Source organism: Chlorocebus sabaeus, chromosome 21 (genome assembly GCF_047675955.1).
Source record: "Chlorocebus sabaeus isolate Y175 chromosome 21, mChlSab1.0.hap1, whole genome shotgun sequence".
Lineage (NCBI taxonomy): Eukaryota > Metazoa > Chordata > Mammalia > Primates > Cercopithecidae > Chlorocebus > Chlorocebus sabaeus.
The window spans coordinates 3,033,334-3,054,779 of record NC_132924.1 but is presented as its reverse complement, the minus strand read 5'-3'; the positions used below and the strand labels follow the sequence as shown (position 1 = coordinate 3,054,779).

General features: G+C 35.8%; 1 protein-coding gene across 2 annotated transcripts in view; it reads left to right on the top strand.

Moving 5' to 3' along the window:
* Positions 1-17,358, top strand: part of ZNF107 (zinc finger protein 107) — a 53,574-nt gene extending 36,216 nt beyond the window's left edge. For both annotated transcript variants that reach the window (XM_037995315.2, XM_073008737.1), the window contains exon 4: positions 1,932-17,358. In XM_037995315.2, coding sequence (XP_037851243.1) covers positions 1,932-4,258 — 2,327 coding nt within the window. In that variant the 3' untranslated portion in view covers positions 4,259-17,358. The remainder of the gene's footprint in view (positions 1-1,931) is intronic.
* The last annotated feature ends 4,088 nt before the right edge of the window (positions 17,359-21,446 follow it).

Here is a 21,446-nt window from a genome sequence, read left to right as displayed (position 1 = left end):
CAGCCTCCTGAGTAGCTGGGATTACAGGCATGCACCATCACACCCAGCTAATTTTTGTATTTTTAGTAGAGACAGTGTTTCACCATGTTTGCCAGGATGGTCTCAATCTCTTGGCCTTGTGATCTGCTCTCCTCAGCCTCCCAAAGTGCTGGGATTACAGGCATGAGCCACCGTACCTGGCCAAAAGTCATGTATTTTCATGATTATGTGCCGTTTTCTTGTATCATGTTATTTTCAGTGGAAGGAACTCCTTTCAGCATCTTCGATATGTAGGGCATAGGCAGCACCAAAATACATTTTCAGAATTTTGTTATTTATTTATTTATTTTGAGATGGAGTTTCACTCTTGTTGCCCAGGCTAGAGTGTAGTGGTGTGACCTCGGCTCACTGCAACTCCACCTCCTGGATTCAAGCGATTCTTCTGTCTCTTACTTCCCAAGTAACTGGGATTACAGGAGTGTACCACCATGCCTCACTAATTATTTTTTATATTTTTAATACAGATGAGGTTTTACCATGTTGATCAGGCTGATCTCGAACTCCTGACCGCAAGTGATCCACTCACCTTGGTCTCTCAATGTGCTGGGATTACAGACATGAGTCATCACACCTAGCCGAATTTTGTTATTTTGGAAGGTGTCTTTCTTTTATTTGGCAGGACAGTTGTTGGTATTCTCACTTGACAGCTATTGTTTTCAGCACTTTGACTGTATCACACTTCCCTTCTGGCCTGATTCACTGGCTATCTTATAAGACTATTATTATAAATGACATATCACTTTCATCTTGCAGTTCCCAAGATTCTCTTGTCTGTTACTTTTGAAATTTTGCTTATATATGTTTTATATACATCTTTGTGTGTATTCTAGTTTGTTTGTTGTCTTTATTTTTACATTAATTTTTCTTTGATATTTTTGGGTTTTTTGTATTTTTACCTCCACAATTTCTGTTTTTTGCTATTTTTAATAGTTTTGTTGGTATTCTCATTTTTCTGATTTTCCATAGTTTATATTCCTATTCACTCACGGAGTATTATTCAATTTATTTTAAATTTAAAAAATTAATTTGTATATTTTTAGTTTTTAATGGTTGCTTTCTGAAAATTGTATAATTTTTGTGGGGCTGTATTGCCCTAATATTTTTTGTACATTATAATCTTTAATTGAAATTTGTAAATTAAAAACAAGTTGTTTGTCACAATCTTTATAATGTAGCTTTGTCCTGGCATAGTTAGAAACCATTTGTCTCGAGTAGTGATTCTGAGAGTCTTTCAGACATGTTCTTAGGATGTGTCTTGTCTGAAATGTTCTAGCTTTTTTTTTTTTTCAGTTAAAAGAGTTTGTTCGTGTTTCTTCTTGATAGTCAGTAATCACTTGCTACAACTGTTACCTGTCTGTAGTACTGCTGTCTCTTCACTGCTGTAACATTTACCTTTGATCTCAGCAGACTCAAAATGTCATTCCAAAGTATACCACCATTTCTTTCAGCCTTCTATGTCATGGGAGACAGAAACCAATGTCTGCGAAGGCATGTAGAAGCCAGAAATGAAGATGTATATGTTTGTTATTATTTTTCTTTTCTTTAAAAAAGAAAAACTAGGAGTAGGCAATTTACTTCTAAAGGCACTGTGTTATATTGGGGAGCAGAAAGAACTTTGTTGGTAAATAAAACAGACTTGTGTCTTCTCTGTGGCTCTTTGCATTGTGCTCACCTGGGGCACTGCACACCGAACTCATGTATACATTTTCCACAAATGTATTTTGGTCATTATGTTTTTGTTACATTTATGTGTCTATGAAGAAATTAGAGCCTGTGGTATTTTACTATGCAATCTTGCTTATGTAGTTTGTACAATTTTATAGATTAGATTTGTAAAGTATATTTTTCTGAGTCCAGCAAGTAGAGTAATTTCTTATTTTGATTTCTTTCAGTAATGTCTTTTCATTTTGCCCAAGACCTTTGGCCAGAGCAGAACATAAAAGATTCTTTCCAAAAAGTGACACTGAGAAGATATGGAAGATGTGAATATGAGAATTTACAGTTAAGAAAAGGCTATAAACATGTGGATGAGTGTATGGGGCACAAAGGAGGTCATAATACAGTTAAACAATGTTTGACAGCTACCCCAAGCAAAATATTCCAATGTAATAAATATATGAAAGTCTTTGATAAATTTTCAAATTCAAGTAGATATAAGAGAAGACATACAGGAAACAAACACTTCAAATGTAAAGAATGTGGCAAATTATTTTGCATTCTTTCACAACTAACTCAGCATAGAAGAATTCATACTAGAGTGAATTCCTACAAATGTGAAGAATGTGGAAAAGCCTTTAACTGGTTCTCAACTCTTACTAAACATAAGAGAATTCATACTGGAGAAAAACCCTACATATATGAAGAATGTGCCAAAGCCTTTAACCAGTCCTCACAACTTACTAGGCATAAGATAATTCATACTGAAGAGAAACCCAGCAAATATGAAGAATGTGGCAAGGCCTTTAAACAGGCCTCACACCTTACTATACATAAAATAAATAATACTGGAGAAAAAGCTTACAAATGTGAAGAATGTGACAAAGTCTTTAGCCAGTCCTCACACCTTACCACACAAAAGATACTTCACACTGGCGAGAACCTCTATAAATGTGAAGAATGTGGAAAAGCTTTTAACCTATTCTCAAATGTTACTAACCATAAGAGAATTCATGCTGGGGAGAAACCCTTCAAATGTAAAGAATGTGGCAGAGGGTTTAACATATCCTCAAACCTTAATAAACAGGAGAAAATTCATACTGGAGAGAAACCCGACAAATGTGAAGAATGTGGCAACCAGTCCTTAAAACTTACTGCAGATAAGAAAATTCTAATGGAAGGGAAACCCTACAAATGTGAAGAATGTGGGAAAGTCTTTAACCAGTTCTCAACTCTTACTAGACATAAGATAATTCATACTGGAGAGAAACCCTACAAATGTAAAGAATGTGGCAAAGCTTTTAACCAATCTTCAAACCTTACTGAACATAAGAAAATTCATACTGCAGAGAAATCTTATAAATGTGAAGAATGTGGCAAAGCTTTTAACCAACACTCAAACCTAATTAACCATAGGAAAATTTATACTGGAGAGAAACCACACAAATGTGAAGAATGTGGAAAAGCTTTTAATCGATCCTCAACCCTTACTAGACATAAGAAAATTCATACTGGAGAGAAACCCTACAAATGTGAAGAATGTGGCAGAGCTTTTAGCCAGTCTTCAAACCTTACTGAACATAAGAAAATTCATACAGGAGAGAAACCCTACAAATGTGAAGAATGTGGCAAAGCTTTTAACCGATTCTCAACCCTTACTAAACATAAGAGAATTCATACTGGAGAAAAACCCTATAAATGTGAAGAATGTGGAAAAGCCTTTAATCAGTCCTATCAACTTACTAGACATAAGGTAATTCATACTAAAGAGAAACTCAACAAATGTGAAGAATTTGGTAAGCCCTTTAAACAGTCCTCACACCTTACTATCCATAAAATTATTCATACTGGAGAGAAACCCTACAGATGTGAAGAACATGGCAAAGTTTTTAACCAGTCCTCACACCTTACTGCACAAAAGATAATTCATACTGGAGAGAACCTCTACAAATTTGAAGAACATGGAAAAGCTTTTAACCTATTCTCAAACATTACTAACCATAAGATAATTTATACTGGAGAGAAACCCCACAAATGTGAAGAATGTGGAAAAGCTTATAACCGATTCTCAAACCTAACTATACATAAGAGAATTCATACGGGAGAGAAACCTTACCAATGTGCAGAATGTGGCAAAGCCTTTAACTGCTCCTCAACCCTTAATAGACATAAGATAATTCATACTGGAGAGAAACCTTACAAATGTAAAGAATGTGGCAAAGCTTTTAACCTATCCTCAACCCTTACTGCACATAAGAAAATTCATACTGGAGAGAAACCCTATAAATGTGAAGAATGTGGCAAAGCTTTTAACCAATCCTCAAACCTTACTACACATAAGAAAATTCATACTTCAGAGAAACCCTACAAATGTGAAGAATGTGGCAAATCCTTTAACCAGTTCTCATCTCTTAATATACATAAGATAATTCATACTGGAGAGAAACCCTACAAATGTGGAGATTATGGCAAAGCTTTCAACCTATCCTCAAATCTTACTACACATAAGAAAATTCTTACTGGAGAGAAGCCCTACAAATGTGAAGAATGTGGCAAAACTTAATTGATCCTAAAAACTTACTACACACAAGAAAATTCATACTGGAGAAAATCTCCACAAATGTGAAGAATGTATTAAAGCCTTTAACAAGTCTTCAACCTTTTCTACACACAGAAGATATTTTATACTGGTGAGAAATCCTACAAATGTAAAGAATGTGGAAAAGCTTTTAACTAATCTTCAAACCTTACTGAACGTGAGAAAATTCGTACTAGAGAGAATCCTGCAAATGTGTAAAATGTGGCAAAGCCTTTAACTGGTCCTCACTTTTACTAAACATAAGGTAATTCATACTGGAGAGAAGCCATACAAATGAGAAGAATGTGACAATGCCTTTAATCAGTCCTCACACCTTTCTACACTTAAGAAAATTTATACTGGAGAGGCACTCTATAATTGGGAAGAATGTGGCAAAGCTTTTAACCAATCCTCATACCTTACCGTACAGAAATTCATACTGGAGAGAAAGTCTACAATTGTGAAGAATGTTGCAAAGCTTTTAACCTTCCTTAACCCTTACTGCAGATAAGAAAATTCATACTAGGAAGAAACCCTACAAATGTGAAGTCTGTGGCAAAGCTTTTAACTGATTCTCAACTCTTAACTACATGTAAGAGTATTTATACTGGAGAGAAATCCTACAAATGTAAAAAATGTGGCAATGCCTTAACTGGTCCTCACACCTTGCTACACATAAGACAATTTATACTTTGAGAGAAACCCTGCAAATGTGAATAATGTGGCAACACTTTAAACCAATCCTCAAACCTCACTAAACATAATACTGAAAACTTTACAAACCTGAATGATGTGACAATAATTTTGACAACACCTCAAACTTCCTAACATAAATCATACTGGTGAAAAATCCTAGAAATGTGAAAAATGTCACAAAGCCTTTAAATGGTTGTCACACTTGATTGTAGGTAAGATAATCCATAGTGAAGAAAACTCCCAGAAGTGTGAAGAATGTGGTGACACTTTTAATAAATGCTCACCCCTTATTGCACAGGAAATCATTTATGCTTCTGAAAGATTGTACAAATACAAGGAATGTGGAAAAGCCATAATTATCTGCTCACATTTTACTCAACATTAGAGAGTACTTAATAAAAACATTACAAATGCAATTTTTGTCAAGAGATCTTTCAGAAAATATAAGCCTTTAAAGTGAAGAAGAGGAGCCAGGTATGCTGGCTCACATCTGTAATGCCAGCACTTTGGGAGGCCAAGGTGGGTGGATCACGAGGGCAGGAGTTTGAGACCAGCCTGGCCAACATAGCAAAACCCCATCTCCATTAAAAATTTTACAAAAATTAGCTGCATATGGTGGCACGCCCCTGTAATCCCAGCTACTTGGGAGGCTGAAGCAGAATTGCTCAAACCTGGGAGGCAAAGGTTGCAGTGAGCTGAAGTCACACCACTACACTCCAGCCAAGGCAACAAGAGCAAAAACTTCGTCTCAAAAACAAAACAAAAGTATTCATTAGTATTCATTTTGAAGACAAACGTTACAAATACGAGAGGGTTTTAGTACCTTTACTTGTATCACAGATATTGTTGTACCCATTTTGTACTAGAGGAAAACCCTGAAGCAGTTGCTCAAACTTTGTTCACCAGAAAATTTATATTGGAGAAAAACACTGTAAATGTAATGCATTTGGAAAAACGTTTTTAAAAAACTACAGGTTAGAAAATACCAGAGGCCTCATACTAAAATATATTTTTGCAAGTGCAGTAAATATAAAAATAATCCAAAATTAAGTCTATGTAAATATCAGAGAATTCACAGTAGAAATATCTAAGGTAGTGACACTTCAGACATTGCACTAAATCAGAATGCTGAGTATAGAAAATAATTTAAAGCTAAAGTTGGTAAATAATTTGTATATAACTTTAAAAGTAGAATTTTTTTGTAGATGTATTATTACATTCAAATTATATTTTTTCTTGAAAAATTAGTTTTTGAAAAGCAAATGATGTAATTCAACTCTCAAATTACTTCATGCTCTTCATTCCTATTCACACATGAAAGCATGTGATTAATTTTTCATGCATCAAAGATATGAGAAATCATTTCTGTTAGGTGGGTATTATTTACGACACTTTCTATGAAAGAATAAGGACATTAAAATGTAAGATGCGTGATGAAAACCTGAGTGAAGAAGCTTTTTGTGTTTAACTTATAATACTGAGTGATCCATGAAGTAGGTGTTCAGAGCAATATTCTTCTGCATTATGGTAAAACATTTTTAATGTTAAAGTTAATTAGTAGTACATCATTTTACTAACCACTTTTATGTGATAAAATTGTGTGTGAAAAATTTTTGGATTATGCATGAACTTAGTTTTTTAATTAAACTTCTTTTTTTTTTAACATGTTAAAACTATTGTGCATTCAATGAAGTGTTTTCATGCCACTGACTTTACCTGTCCTGCATTACTCAAGGGTTTAGGTAAAAGAGGGTAGCAATATACTACTTGATAACATAATGGGCTAACATCTCTAGTAATTATTTTTGCTAATGGCTTTAAATTACTAATAAAGAATATTGTTCCCATAGTTTATATTTTTATTGTTTTTAAAATTTAAACTTATTTTTTTTGATTTTTGTGGATACATAGTGTATGTATATCTTTATGCCATGTATGGCATATTTTGATACAGGCATATAATTTTATGTATTAATCACTTCAGGGCAAAAGACGATCAACTCCAGCATTTCTCCTTTGTATTACAAACCAATTCTACACTTTCAGATACTTTAGAATGTACAATTGTTACTGACTACAGAGTCATTTTATGGTTGTAATAAAATTACATACAAGTATAAATAAATCATGAGGAAATTCTGAGTTCTGAATAAACATTTAAAAATGTTATATATTTTTCTTTGAACATGTGACCTCTCTGCCTGCAAACATACAGGATTTTAGTTTTGATTTACATACACTTAACTATACACATATATTACTCTAAAACCTTAGGTATAAGAAAATTATGGAGCAAATGAGTATGTTTGTGTATTAGCTTGTACCTATTTTCAGAAGAAAAGAACAATATTGGAACAAAACTAAAATTTTTTTTTTTTTTTTTTTTGAGCTGGAGTCTTGCTCTGTTGCCCAGGCTGGAGTGTAGTGGCGTGATCTCGGCTCACTGCAAGCTCCGCTTCCCAGGTTCAGGCCATTCTCCTGCCTCAGCCTTCCTAGTAGCTGGGACTACAGGCGCCTGGCACCACGCCCAGCTAATTTTTTTTATTTTTAGTAGAGACGGGGTTTCACCGCATTAGCCAGGATGGTCTCAATCTCCTGGTCTCATGATCCGCATGCCTCGGCCACCCAAAGTGCTGGGATTACAGGCCAAAACTAGTAATTTTTAAAAGATGACTAATTTACTAGACAACTGAAAACCTCAAAAATACTGGAAGCAAATCTGTATCCTCTGCTTTGCATTGAATTCATTTCTGTAAAATCTGGCTTATGATTTAGAATCTCCCCATGCAAAGTTTTTGTTTATACTTGCCTGATACTCATGCTACACCTATAATTTTCTTGTTACTTATGCTTTTGTCTTTTATAATTTATGAGATATTCATCATATGAGCTGGTCTTGGATTATAAGAATGATTTTTTATAGTTTAGCAGTGTACACAAAATAACTTCTAGATGTGTTTCCAAAATTTGTGTATTACATTTTATTTAGTTAGAACATTCTATTTCTTCTTTCCACTGGAGAATCCTATGTAAGCCTACTTTAGTTAGTGTTCTTTTGTCTTATTATAATTGACATAAGTAAATTTATTTATTGAGCCAGTTTGTTCAGGTAAGAACTTGAAAGACTTCATAAGTCATGAAAGTGCTTTTATATATGAATGCAGCAAACAAACATGACATTGCTTATTGTGTAACAGGTGCTCCATAATGAGCCATATGTATTTCTACTGGTGTTAGTTTGTAACTACAAGTCAGAGATGGAAAATATTAATAGTGAAGAAATAACATTGATTTTTTCATGTGGAGAGAACTTTTTTTTTCAGGCTGCAAAGCTGAATCTTGCTGAATTTAATGAGAAATTCTGTTTTTTTTTTTTTTTAAATTTCCTAATTATCTTCAGTTTTGTTTATCTTATTATGTGTCTTCCATGTATTCAACACAGTCCTCCTTTTTCTGTGTTACTGCCACAGTTTTCTCACTGTTGTCTTCATGCCATGTCAATTCACATGGTACTTTGTAGGTTTTGATGAGAAAATTGGTATTTTTTAATGCACTGAAAAATTGGTTATAACTAGAGAGTTTGCTTATCAATATAACTTTCAGATTAGTTAAGATAAAAGGCATACCCTGTCCACAGGTGAGAGGATTAAATCAGCGTTGTTTTTCTCTGTTTTTAAAAGGAAAATCTTATTAAATTCTTACATAAAGTGTGGCACATATTGTTTGCTAGAAAATATATCTTAGAAATTAAATTTTTGAGAGAGCTAATGGTAAGTGAAGAATTTTAAATTTAATTTTCTATGATACAGCACAGCATTTTTTTTTTTTTTTTTTTTTTTTGCAGAATCTTATGTTTTGAAGTGTGAATATTCAAGGTTGCAAAATAACGACCTTTGTTGATTCAATATTTGGAATACTACGTCTTTTCTATATTGATAGTACAATTCAGAAAAATTTCTCTTATTTTATATAATTATTTTAATGAGTGAAGTTTAGTCTACAGTTTTTATTGTTAGTCACCTAACTAGCCAACTTCTTTCTCTTTTCTACTTTCCATTTTCTATTGGAAAACTTTTGGAGATCATGGCAGCTTTTGGATTAAAACGTTTTCTGTTATTTTGCATGCAAGCTTGTTTACTGTGTTAACATAGTAGTTAGTCATGAGACCTATAAGAAACACTCTCAGTGTCTTTCATGCCATTACTGTCTGCAATAAATACATGTGTATTTGTTCTGTAAAACATTATGTTTGGAAGTATATATACATTGTCAAATGCCTAATTTTAGGTCATTAAAGCTTTACCTCACAGAGTTAACATTTTTGTGGTGAGAGCACATGACATTGCCAGCATTTTCCAAAAATACTAATATATTATTATAATCTATAGTCACCATGCTGTAAAAAAAACCTCCTGAACTTCTTTCTATCCAACTATAGTTACGTATTCTTTGACATCTTTCCACCCCCCCCCGCCCCTTTTTTCTAAATACCTTGGCCTCTGGTGGTCACCATTTTACTCTCTACTTCAATGAGATTACATTTTGTTTATGTATTTATGAGACAGAGTCTCACTCTGTCACCCAGGCTAGAGTGCAGTGATGCGATCTCGGGTCACTGCAACCTCCGCCTCCCAGGTTCAAGTGATTCTCCTGCCTCAGCCTCCTGAGTAGTTGAGATTACAGGTGTTCACGACCACCCCTGGCTAATTTTTTGTATTCTTAGTAGAGACAGGGATTTGCCACGTTGCCCAGACTGGTCTTGAACTCCTGAGCTTAGGCGATCCAACCCCTTGGCTTCCCAAAGTGCTAGGATTACAGGCATGAGCCACCGCACTCGGCCGAGATTACATTTTTTAGAATCCATGTCTAAGTGAAATCATGAAATGATAATCTTTCTGTACTTGGCTCATTTCAACAAATATTATGTCCTCCAGTTTATGTGATTGAAAACAATAGAGTTTTCTTTTTTGAAGATGAATAGGATTTATTCTATAGTATGTACTACATTGTCTTTACTCGTTAAATGTTGAACTGTTGATTCCATATTTTGGAAATTGTGAAGAGTGTTGCAAGCCGTATAGAAGTGCAATTATTTCTTCATTCTGATTTCATTTGTTTTGGATATATAAACAATAGTGAAATTGGTGTTTGTTTTGTTTTGTTTTGTTTTTTTTTAAAAGAGTCTAGGTCTGTTGCCAGGCTGGAGTGCAGTGGCGCGATCTTGGCTCATTGCAACCTCCACTTCCTGGGTTCAAGTGATTCTCCTGCCTCAGCCTCCCGAGTAGCTGGGATTGCAGGCGTGCACCACCATGCCCAACTAATTTTTGTATTTTTAGTAGACAGGGTTTCACCATGATGGCCAAGATGGTCTCGATCTCCTGACCTCGTGATCCACCCCCCTCGGTCTCCCAAAGTACTAGGATTACAGGCATGAGCCACTGTGCCTGACTGAAATTGCTGTATTATATGGTAGTTTAATTTTAAATTTTTTGAGAAATCTTATTTAGTTTTTTATAATGACTGTCCTCATTCACATTCAAACCAGTGTGCAAGCATATTCCGTTTTCTTCACAACCTATTATCTTTGTAATAAAGTAATTCTCACAGGACTGACTTGATATCTCATAGGGTTTTGGTTTCTTTTCTCTGATAATTGATACTGAGCATTTTTTATATGTCTCTTGGCCATATGTCTGTCTTTTCTTGAACAATATTTAAGCCTTTTGCTCATTTTTAATGGTTATTTGTCTTTTATTGTATAGTCATTTGAGCTTTTTATTTTTTTTATATTAACCCCTTGTCACATGTGATTTGCAAGCATTTTCTCCTCTTTTTTAGTTGTCTTATCCTGTTGGTCATATCAGATTCTGTGCAGCAGCTTTTTAATTTGAAGTGGTCCAACTCGTCTATTTTTTCTTTGATTCCCTGAGATTTTGAGGTTAAGCTAAAGTCACTGCCTAGACCAATGTTATAGGGATTCACTCTATACTTCTCATAGTAGTTTTAGAGTTTCAAGCCTTATGTTTAAGTATCTAATTTATTTTGAGTTGATTTTTATATATGGTGTAATATGGTATCATTTTATTTCTCTGCATGTGGATGTAAAGTTTTCTTGACACCATTTGTTGAAGATACTATTTTTTCCCTAGGAAATGTTCACCTACATCTATAATTAGTTATCTGTAAATACATGAATATACTTCTGGTCTCACTTTTCTGCTCCATTGGCGTATGTGTCAATACACACAACTACCCATGATTGGATCTGGAAAAAAGAGAAGTCTTGAACAAAGCAAAAATGTATTAAATGTATAATAAAATTGAATTTGTAATAAAAAACCTACAAAATATAACAAACCCTGGATCAGATGAATTTGCAGCCTAATTTTACCACAAATACAAATATTATCTGGTACTAGTTCTACTGAATGTATTCCAAAAATGAAAATGGGTTTCCTTCCTAACTTGTTATATGAAATCAGTATCATCTTGATACGAAAGTCTAAGACACAACAAAAAAATCTACAGTCCAATATTCCTGGTGAACATTGAAACAAAAATCCTTCCTGAAATATTAGCAAGCTGAGTTCATAAGCAAATCAAAAAGTTATTTTTCCACAATCATGTGAGTATTATTTTATGACTGCGAAGATGTTTCATCATATTCAAGTCAATAAGTGTGATTCACCATGTAAAGATAATTAAACTCATAAGATCAGATCATTATAACAATAGATGCAGAAAAAGCACTCAAGAAAATCCAATATTTGTTAAAAAAAAAAAAAATCCTCAGCAAACTAGGCATTGAAGAAACATATCTCACAATAATAAGAGCCATCTATGACAAATTCTCGGCCAACATCATACTGAAGAGGTGAAAGCTGTATACATTCTTCATAAGAATAAAAATGAGAATATCCACTCTAAACACTCCTATTCAACATAGTTTTGGAAGTCCTAGCCAGAGCAATTCAACAAGATAAAGAGATAAAAGTCCAACATACCAGAATCTCTGGGACACATTTAAAGCAGTGTGTAGAGGGAAATTTCTAGCACTAAATGCCCACAAGAGAAAGCAGGAAAGATCTAAAATTGACACCCTAACATCACAATTAAAAGAACTAGAGAAGCAAGAGCAAACACATTCAAAAGCTAGCAGAAGGCAAGAAATAACTAAGATAAGAGCAGAACTGAAGGACATAGAGACACAAAAAACCCTTCAAAAAATTCAATGAAACCAGAAGCTGGTTTTTTGAAAAGATCAACAAAATTGATAGACCGCTAACAAGACTAATAAAGAAGAAAAGAGAGAAGAATCAAATAGATGCCATAAAAAAAGATAATGGGGATATCACCACGGACCCCATGGAAATACAAATTACCATCAGAGAATAAACACATCTACACAAATAAACTAGAAAACCTAGAAGAAATGGATAAATTCCTGAACACTTACACTCTCCCAAGACTAAACAAGGAAGAAGTTGAGTCCCCGAATAGACCATTAACAGGCTCTGAAATTGAGGCAATAATTAATAGCCTACCAACCAAAAAAGTCCAGGACCAGACGGATTCACGGCCAAATTCTACCGGAGGTACAAGGAGGTGTTGCTACCACTCCTTCTGAAACTATTCCAATCAATAGAAAAAGAGGGAATCCTCCCTAACTCATTTTATGAGGCCAGAATCATCCTGATACCAAAGCCTGGCAGAGACACAACAAAAAAAGAGAAGTTTAGAACAATATCCCTGATGAACATCAATGCAAAAATCCTCAATAAAATACTGGCAAACCGAATACAGCAGCACATCACAAACCTTATCCACCATGATCAAGTGGGCTTCATTCCTGGGATGCAAGGCTGGTTCAATATATGCAAATCAATAAACGTAATCCAACACATAAACAGAACCAAAGACAAAACCACATGATTATCTCAATAGATGCAGAAAAGGCCTTTGACAAAATTCAACAGCCCTTCATGCTAAAAGCTCTCAATAAATTCAGTACTGATGGAACGTATCTCAAAATAATAAGAGCTATTTATGACAAACCCACAGCCAATATACTGAATGGGCAAAAACTGGAAGCATTCCCCTTGAAAACTGGCATAAGAGAGGGAGACCCTCTCTCACCACTCCTATTCAACATAGTGTTGGAAGTTCTGGCTAGGGCAATCAGGCAGAAGAAAGAAATAAAGGGTATTCAATTGGGAAAAGAGGAAGTCAAATTGTCCCTGTTTGCAGATGACAAGATTGTATATTTAGAAAATCCCATCATCTCAGCCAAAAATCTTAAGTTGATAAGCAACTTCAGCAAAGTCTCAGGATACAAAATCAATGTGCAAAAATCACAAGCATTCTTATACACCAGTAACAGACAAACAGAGCCAAATCATGAACGAACTCCCATTCACAATAGCTTCAAAGAGAATAAAATACCTAGGAATCCAACTTACAAGGGATGTGAAGGACCTCTTCAAGGAGAACTACAAACCACTGCTCAGCAAAATAAAAGAGGACACAAACAAATGGAAGAACATACCATGCTCATGGATAGGAAGAATCAATATTGTGAAAATGGCCATACTGCCCAAGGTAATTTATAGATTCAATGCCATCCCCATTAAGCTACCAATGACTTTCTTCACAGAATTGGAAAAAACTGCTTTAAAGTTCATATGGAACCAATAAAGAGCCTGCATTGCCAAGACAATCCTAAGCCAAAAGAACAAAGCTGGAGGCATCACGCTACCTGACTTCAAACTATACTACAAGGCTACAGTAACCAAAACAGCATGGTACTGGTACCAAAACAGAGATATAGACCAATGGAACAGAACAGAGCCCTCAGAAATAATAGCACACATCTACAGCCATCTGATCTTTGACAAATCTGACAAAAACAAGAAATGGGGAAAGGGTTCCCTATTTAATAAATGGTGCTGGGAAAATTGGCTAGCCATAAGTAGAAAGCTGAAACTGGATCCTTACTCCTTATATGAAAATTAATTCAAGATGGATTAGAGACTTAAATGTTAGACCTAAAACCATAAAAACCCTAGAAGAAAACCTAGGGAATACCATTCAGGACATAGACATGGGCAAGGACTTCATGTCTAAAACACCAAAAGCAATGGCAACAGAAGCCAAAATTGACAAATGGGATCGAATTAAACTAAAGAGCTTCTGCACAGCAAAAGAAACTACCATCAGAGTGAACCGGCAACCTACAGAATGGGAGAAAATTTTTGCAATCTACTCATCTGACAAAGGGCTAATATCCAGAACCTATAAAGAACTCAATCAAATTTACAAGAAAAAAACAAACAACCCCATCAAAAAGTGGGCAAAGGATATGAACAGACACTTCTCAAAAGAAGAAATTCATACAGCTGACAGACACTTGAAAAAATGCTCATCATCACTCGCCATCAGAGAAATGCAAATCAAAACCACAATGAGATACAATCTCACACCAGTTAGAATGCAATCATTAAAAAATCAGGAAACAACAGGTGCTGGAGAGGATGTGGAGAAATAGGAACACTTTTACACTGTTGGTGGTACTGTAAACTAGTTCAACCATTGTGGAAAACAGTGTGGTGATTCCTCAAGGATCTAGAACTAGAAATACCAGTTGACCCAGCCATCCCATTACTGGGGATATACCCAAAGGATTATAAGTCATGCTGCTATAAAGACACATGCACACGTATGTTTATTGCAGCACTATTCACAATAGCAAATACTTGGAATCAACCCAAATATCCATCAGTGACAGACTGGATTAAGAAAATGTGGCACATATACACTATGGAATACTATGCAGCCATAAAAAAGGATGAGTTCGTGTCCTTTGTAGGGACATGGATGCAGCTGGAAACTATCATTCTCAGCAAACTGTCGCAAGAACAGAAAACCAAATACCTTATGTTCCCTCTCATAGGTGGTTATTGAACAATGAGATCACTTGGACACAGGAAGGGGAGCATCACACACAGGGTCCTATTGTGGGAGGGGGCAGGGGGAAGGGATAGCATTAGGAGATATACCTAATGTAAATGATGAGTTAATGGGTGCAGCACACCAACATGGCACATGTATATATATGTAGCAAACCTGCATGTTGTGCACATGTACCCTAGAACTTAAAGTATAATAATAATAATAAAAAAGAAATAAAAGTCATCCAATAGGAAAAAAGAAAGTCAATTTAATTCTCTACCAGGGAAACGGTAGAGATTTCACCAAAAGACTCCTAAGCCTAAAAAATGATTTCAGCAAAGTGTCAGGATACAAAATTAACATACACAAATGAAGTAGCATTTCTGTACACCAATAATATTCAAGCTGAGAAAGAAATCAAGAACACAGCTTTATTTAAAATAGCCACAAACAAAAAAATAACATACCTAGGAATGCATTAAGTCATGGAGGTAAAATATCTCTACAAGGAGAACTACAGAACACTGCTGAAACAAATCAGAGACAACACATAGAAATGGAAAACATTCCATCCTCATGAATTTGAAGAATCAATATAATTAAAGTATCCATGCTCCCTAAAGCAACCCACAGATTAAGTGTTATTTCTATCAAACTATCAATGCCATTTTTGTTGGAACTAGAAAAAAAAAACTTCAAAATTCATATTAAGGAATAAAAGAGCCCATATAGCGTAGGTATTCTTAAACAAAAAGAATAAACCTGGAGGGCTAACATTACATGACTTCAAACTGTACTACAAGCTACAGTAACTGATATAACATGGTTCTGGTACAAAAAATATACATATATACCGATGGAACAGAAGAGAGCGCCCTGAAATAAAGCTACACTCCTACAAACAACTTATTTTTGGCAAAGACAATAGAAATAAACAAAGGGAAAATAACTCCCTATCTATTAAGTGGTACTGGGAAACCTGGTTAGTCATATGTAGAAGAAAAAAACTGTACCCCTACCTCTCACCATATAAAAAACATAACTCAAGATAGTTTAAAGACTTAGCTGTGAAGCTTCAAGCTATAAAAATCCTAGTTGAACACCTAGAAAGTACTCTTCTAGATACTGGCCTCTGTAAGGAATTTAACACCTTAAAAATAAATGCAATAGGCCAGGCGCAGTGGCTCACGCCTGTAATCCCAGCACTTTCGGAGGCCTAGGTGGGCAGATCATGAGGTCAGGAGTTTGAGACCAGCCTGGCCAACACAGTTAAACCCTGTCTCTACTAAAGATACAAAAAAATCAGCCAGGCATGGTGGTGCATGCCTGTAATCCCAGCTACTTGGGAGGCTGAGACAGGAGAATTGCTTGAATCCAGGAGATGGAGGTTGCAGTGAGCTGAGATCACGCCATTGCCCTCCTTCCTGGGTGACAGGGTGAGAGTGTGTCTCAATAAATAAATAAATAAAAACAAATAAAAATTGAAAATTGACATCTAATCTAGAGCTTCTGCACAGCAAAATAAACTATTGACAAGGTAAGTGGACAACCTACAGTATGGAATAAAATAATTGCAAACTGTGTACAACAAAATAATATATAGAATCTAAAGGAAATTTAATAGGAAAAAAGCAGACAAATAATATGAATAGATACTTCTCAAAGGAAGACATGAAAACTGGCAATAAACATGCAAGAAAATTGCTCAACATCCCAAATTATCAGAGAGATGTAAATCAAAATGACAATATGATACCATCTCACACCAGTTAAAGTGGCTGTTACTAAAAAGTCAAAAAATAACAGATGTTGTAGTTGTGGAGCAAAGGGAATCTACACACTGTTAGTGGCAATGCAAATTAATTCAGCCCCTGTGGAACACAGTTTGGAGATTTCTCAAAGAACTAAAGATAGAATTGCCATTTGACCCATCAACCTTGTTACTGAGTATATGCTTAAAGAAAAATAAATTATTTTACCAAAAAGACACCTGCACTCAGATGTTTACTGCAGCACTATTCGCAATAGCAAAGGCATGGAATTAAACTAGGTACATATGAATCTTACATTGATGTTTCATGTTAATTTGCTTAAAATAAAGGCCTGCTGTAGCCATGTTGCTGCAAAGAACATTCTTTTTCTTTTCTATGGCTCCATAGTATTGCATGTTGTATAAGTATCTCAAATACTACATGTTCTTATTTATAAGTGGGTGCTAACCCTTGGGTGAACACGGAAACAAAAATAAAAACAATAAACACTGTGAATTCTAAAAAAGAAAAAAAAAAGGAGATAAGCTTTGAAAAACTACTTATGAGGTATGATGTACCCTACTTGGGCAATGGGATTATTAAATGCCCAAATCAATATCGTGCATTATACCTATGTTACAAATATGTACGTGTAACCCCTGAATCTAAAATAAAAGTAATAAAACACTTTGTGGAATAATGACATGTTACATTTCTCCAGTTCTAAGTTAATAGTTGGAATTAGGAGTGAAAGACAGAGAATTATGTTTGCTTTGGGCATAGGGCAAATGTTTATGGTTGGTTTTTTTTTTTGTTTGTTTTGTTTGTTTTTTTTTTTTTTTTTTTGGAGACAGAGTCTTACTCTGTCGCCCAGACTGGAGTGCAGTGGCACAATCCTGGCTCACAGCAACCTCCGCCTCGCGGGTTCAAGTGATTCTTCTGCCTCAGTCTCTTGAGTAGCTGGGATTACAGGCACCTGGCACCACACCCGGCTAATTTTTGTATTTTTAGTAGAGACGGGGTTTCACTGTTAGCCAGGCTGGTCTCAAACTCCTGACCTCAAATGATACGTCCATCTCGGCTTCTGAAAGTGCTGGGATTACAGGCATGAGCCACCACGCCTGGCACGAGGGGTGAATGTTTCTATACCAGGTCTCCCCACATTCTATAAACTAACATATTTGAAAGCTCTTGGCCTGTAGCCCAAGAAGTGTTATTTTCCCAATTGTGCAGTTAAAATAAATGACTCAACATCTTTGTTTTTCATTTATTTACTGTACACTAGATTATAGAGTTAATTTGTTACTCTACTCTTTGGGAGAAAAATGTTAAGCTGTTCAATTATGTTTGTGTTGGGCATAGGGCAAATGTTTATGGTTTTTTGTTTGTTTGTTTGTTTGTTTGTTTGTTTGTTTGTTTTGGAGACAGAGTCTTACTCTGTCGCCCAGACTGGAGTGCAATGGTGCAATCTCGGCTCACTGCAAACTCCCCCTCCCGAGTTCAAGTGATTCTCCTTCCTCAACCTCCCCAGTAGCTGGGATTACAGGCCTGCGCCACCACGCCCAGCTAATTTTGTACTTTTAGTAGAGACGGGGTTTCTTTATGTTGGTCAGGCTGGTCTTGAACAGGCTGGTGACCGAGTGACACTCTGTCTCAACAACAACAACAACAACAAAAAGCTGTACTTCAACAAAAGTTGCCATAAATTTCAAGCTAATATGCTCACACATATATTCTCCCTAGACGAGCCTTGGTGTGTTTGGAATCAAGGTATATAGCATTTCTGGCTTTTCTTGGGCTTCTTTACATAAAATAGGAAGACGAAGTAAAACAGTCAACCATGACATATCTAGTTTCTACAACCACAGCATCTGAATTCTCCTGTTATGTCAACTAGAAATATTGATAGTATTTCATAACTGAAAAAAATTGATACTTTATATTTTTAATTTTTTTAGTTTATAAAAATTTTTAGTTTCTGAACTGTATAAGTTAAACAACTTGAACATGCAGATACCTAAAAGTTTTACTTAGATAATAGTAATAATATTTTGGCTGAGCACGGTGGCTTGCGCCTGTAATCCCGGCACTTTGGGAGGCCGAGGCGGACGGATCACCTGAGGTCGGGACTTCAAGACCAATCTGACCAACATGAAGAAACCCCGTCTCTATCAAAAATACAAAATTAGCCCGGCATGGTGGCGCATGCCTGTAATTCCAGCTACTCGAGAGGCAGAGGCAGGAGAATCCGCTTGAACCCGGGAGGCAGAGGTTGCGGTGAGCCAAGATGGCACCATGGCACTCCAGCCGGGGCAACAACAGCGAAACTACATCTAAAAAAAATAGTATTAATATTTTAATATCTTATGATTGTGAGTCACAATTGCTCCATTGGGTTTAATGGAAAGCAGTTATTTATCTTCTAAATGTAAACAGAGAATAGACTTTCTATAATCCTTAGCATACAGATCTTTTAAGATTAGCACTGTGTTTAGATAACATTCATAGGTTTGTAGTAACAGAAATGTTAATTTTTTTCTAATGAAAGTGAAAAATCAATAGAAATAACTTGTTAAAATGAGTTTAAAAGAAACCTCACGTGTACATTAAATAGCATTTAAAACCACACTGATTATTCCAGTATATTTCATTTTAATCACTGAGAAAAGTTAGTATTTTTAAATTCTTCAGTTGGAAAAAGTATTCTTATATTAGCGTTTCTGAAAGTTTCAGAAACTGTAGACCACTCAGTAATGAGGAGGCACATACAGATCACAAATTTTCTATATAATAGGCTTATCCTAACTTCTTCTTTTTTTTTTTTTTTTGAGACAAAGTCTCCCTGCGATGCCCAGGCTGGAGGGTAATGGCACAGTCTCAGCTCATGGCAACCTCCACTTCCCAGGTTCAAGTGATTCTCCTGCCTCAGCCACCTGAGTAGCTGGGATTACAGGCAAGTGCCATCATGCCCAGCTAATTTTAGTATTTTTAGTAGAGACAGGGCTTCACCATGTTGGCCAGGTTGGTCTCTAACTCCTGACCTCGGGTGATCCACCCACCTCGGCCTCCCAAAGTGTTGGGATTACTGGTGTGAGCCACTGCACTCAGCCATCCTAGCTTTTAATATAAAAATTAAACATATTTCAAAAGTAAAATTAGTGGCCCTTTTAAGTCATGAGAAGGATGTCATTGTTAGAATCGATTTGCCAAAGTATTTATGTTAGGCTTAGTAATAAGTGCTTTAAACCAAAATTCAAGTTCTACATACTATCTCAGGATAAAAAGTGGCTTTTATTTTATTTTTTTACCAATAAAGTATTTTTAAATGTTATTTCCAATTTAGAGGGGGAACACTTAACCTTTCTAGACTCCCTCAGTAATTTGTAAATTACTTTTTATTTTGTTATTATTACTTTTTTCTTTTTCCTTTTTTTTGAGAGAAAGGGTCTCAGCCCGTCACTCAGGCTAGAGTGCAGTGGTGCAATTATAGCTCACTGCAACTTCAAACTCGTGGCCTCAAAAAATCCTCCCTCCTCAGCCTCCCGAGTAGCTGGGACCACAGGCACAAGCCAGTGTTCCCAGCCCATTATTATTACTTTTAATGTCTGCTAGTTCTAGGTGTGCACACAGATTTAAAGGGCACATTTTTTCCAGGGTTTGGCCATAACATGAGCACTGGAAATCAAAGAAATAGGTCCCACAGGGAAGGCAGTGCCCATGAGGGTAGAATCTGGGTGTGGGTGTGACCACTTCACATCCCAACTTGGCTCTTGTCCTTTGAAGAGTCAGAGTAATAGCAAAAGGCAAGAAGGGGACTTGGGTTTGGGGTCAGAAGGTCTGATTTTATGTCTGGAGTTGACCTCTTAAAGGCTATGTGAGGTTGGCACTGTCTTCAGTCCCTCTCTTGCATCTGTAAAATGAGGAAGGTGAGGCTTGATGAGTTCTGAGTTTCCTTGCAGTCTCTTTTTTGTTAAATTTTTTATTTCCATAGTTTTTGTGGGGAGGAGCAGGTGGTATTTGGTTACCCGAGCCAGTTCTTCAGTGGTGATTTATGAGATTTTTGTGCACCCATCACCCAAGCAGTATACACTGACCCCAGTTTGTAGTATTTTATCTCTCACCTTCTTCCCAGCCTTTCCCCCTGAGTCTCTAAAGTCTGTTGTGTCATTCTTATGCCTTTCATCCTCATAGTTTATCTCCCACTTATGAGTAAAACATAGGATGTTTCGTTTTCCATTCCTGAGTTATTTCACTTAGAATAATAGTCTCCAGTCTCATCCAGGTTTCTGTGAATGCCATTAATTCATTCCTTTTTATGGCTGAGTAGTATTCCATTATATATATATATATATCTCCACTTGTTTATACATAGTTTTTATCCACTTATTGATTGATGGGCATTTGGGTTGGTTCCACATTTTTGCAATTGCAAATTGTGCTGCTATAAACATGCCTGTGCAAGTATTTTTTTTGTATAATGACTTCTTTTCCTCTGGATAGATACTCAGTAGTGGGACTGCTGGATCAAATGGTAGTTTTATTTTTAGTTCTTTAAGGAATCTCCACACTGTTTTCCATAGTGGTTATACTAGTTTACATTCCCATCAGCAGTGTAGAAGTGTTCCCTTTTCACCACATCCATGCCATCTGTTTTTTTTTTTAATCTTTTGATTATGGCCATTCCTATGAAAGTAAGGTGGTATTGCATTTTGGTTTTGATTTGTATTTCCTTGATCATCAGTGATGTTGTGCACTTTTTCATATGTTTGTTGGCCATT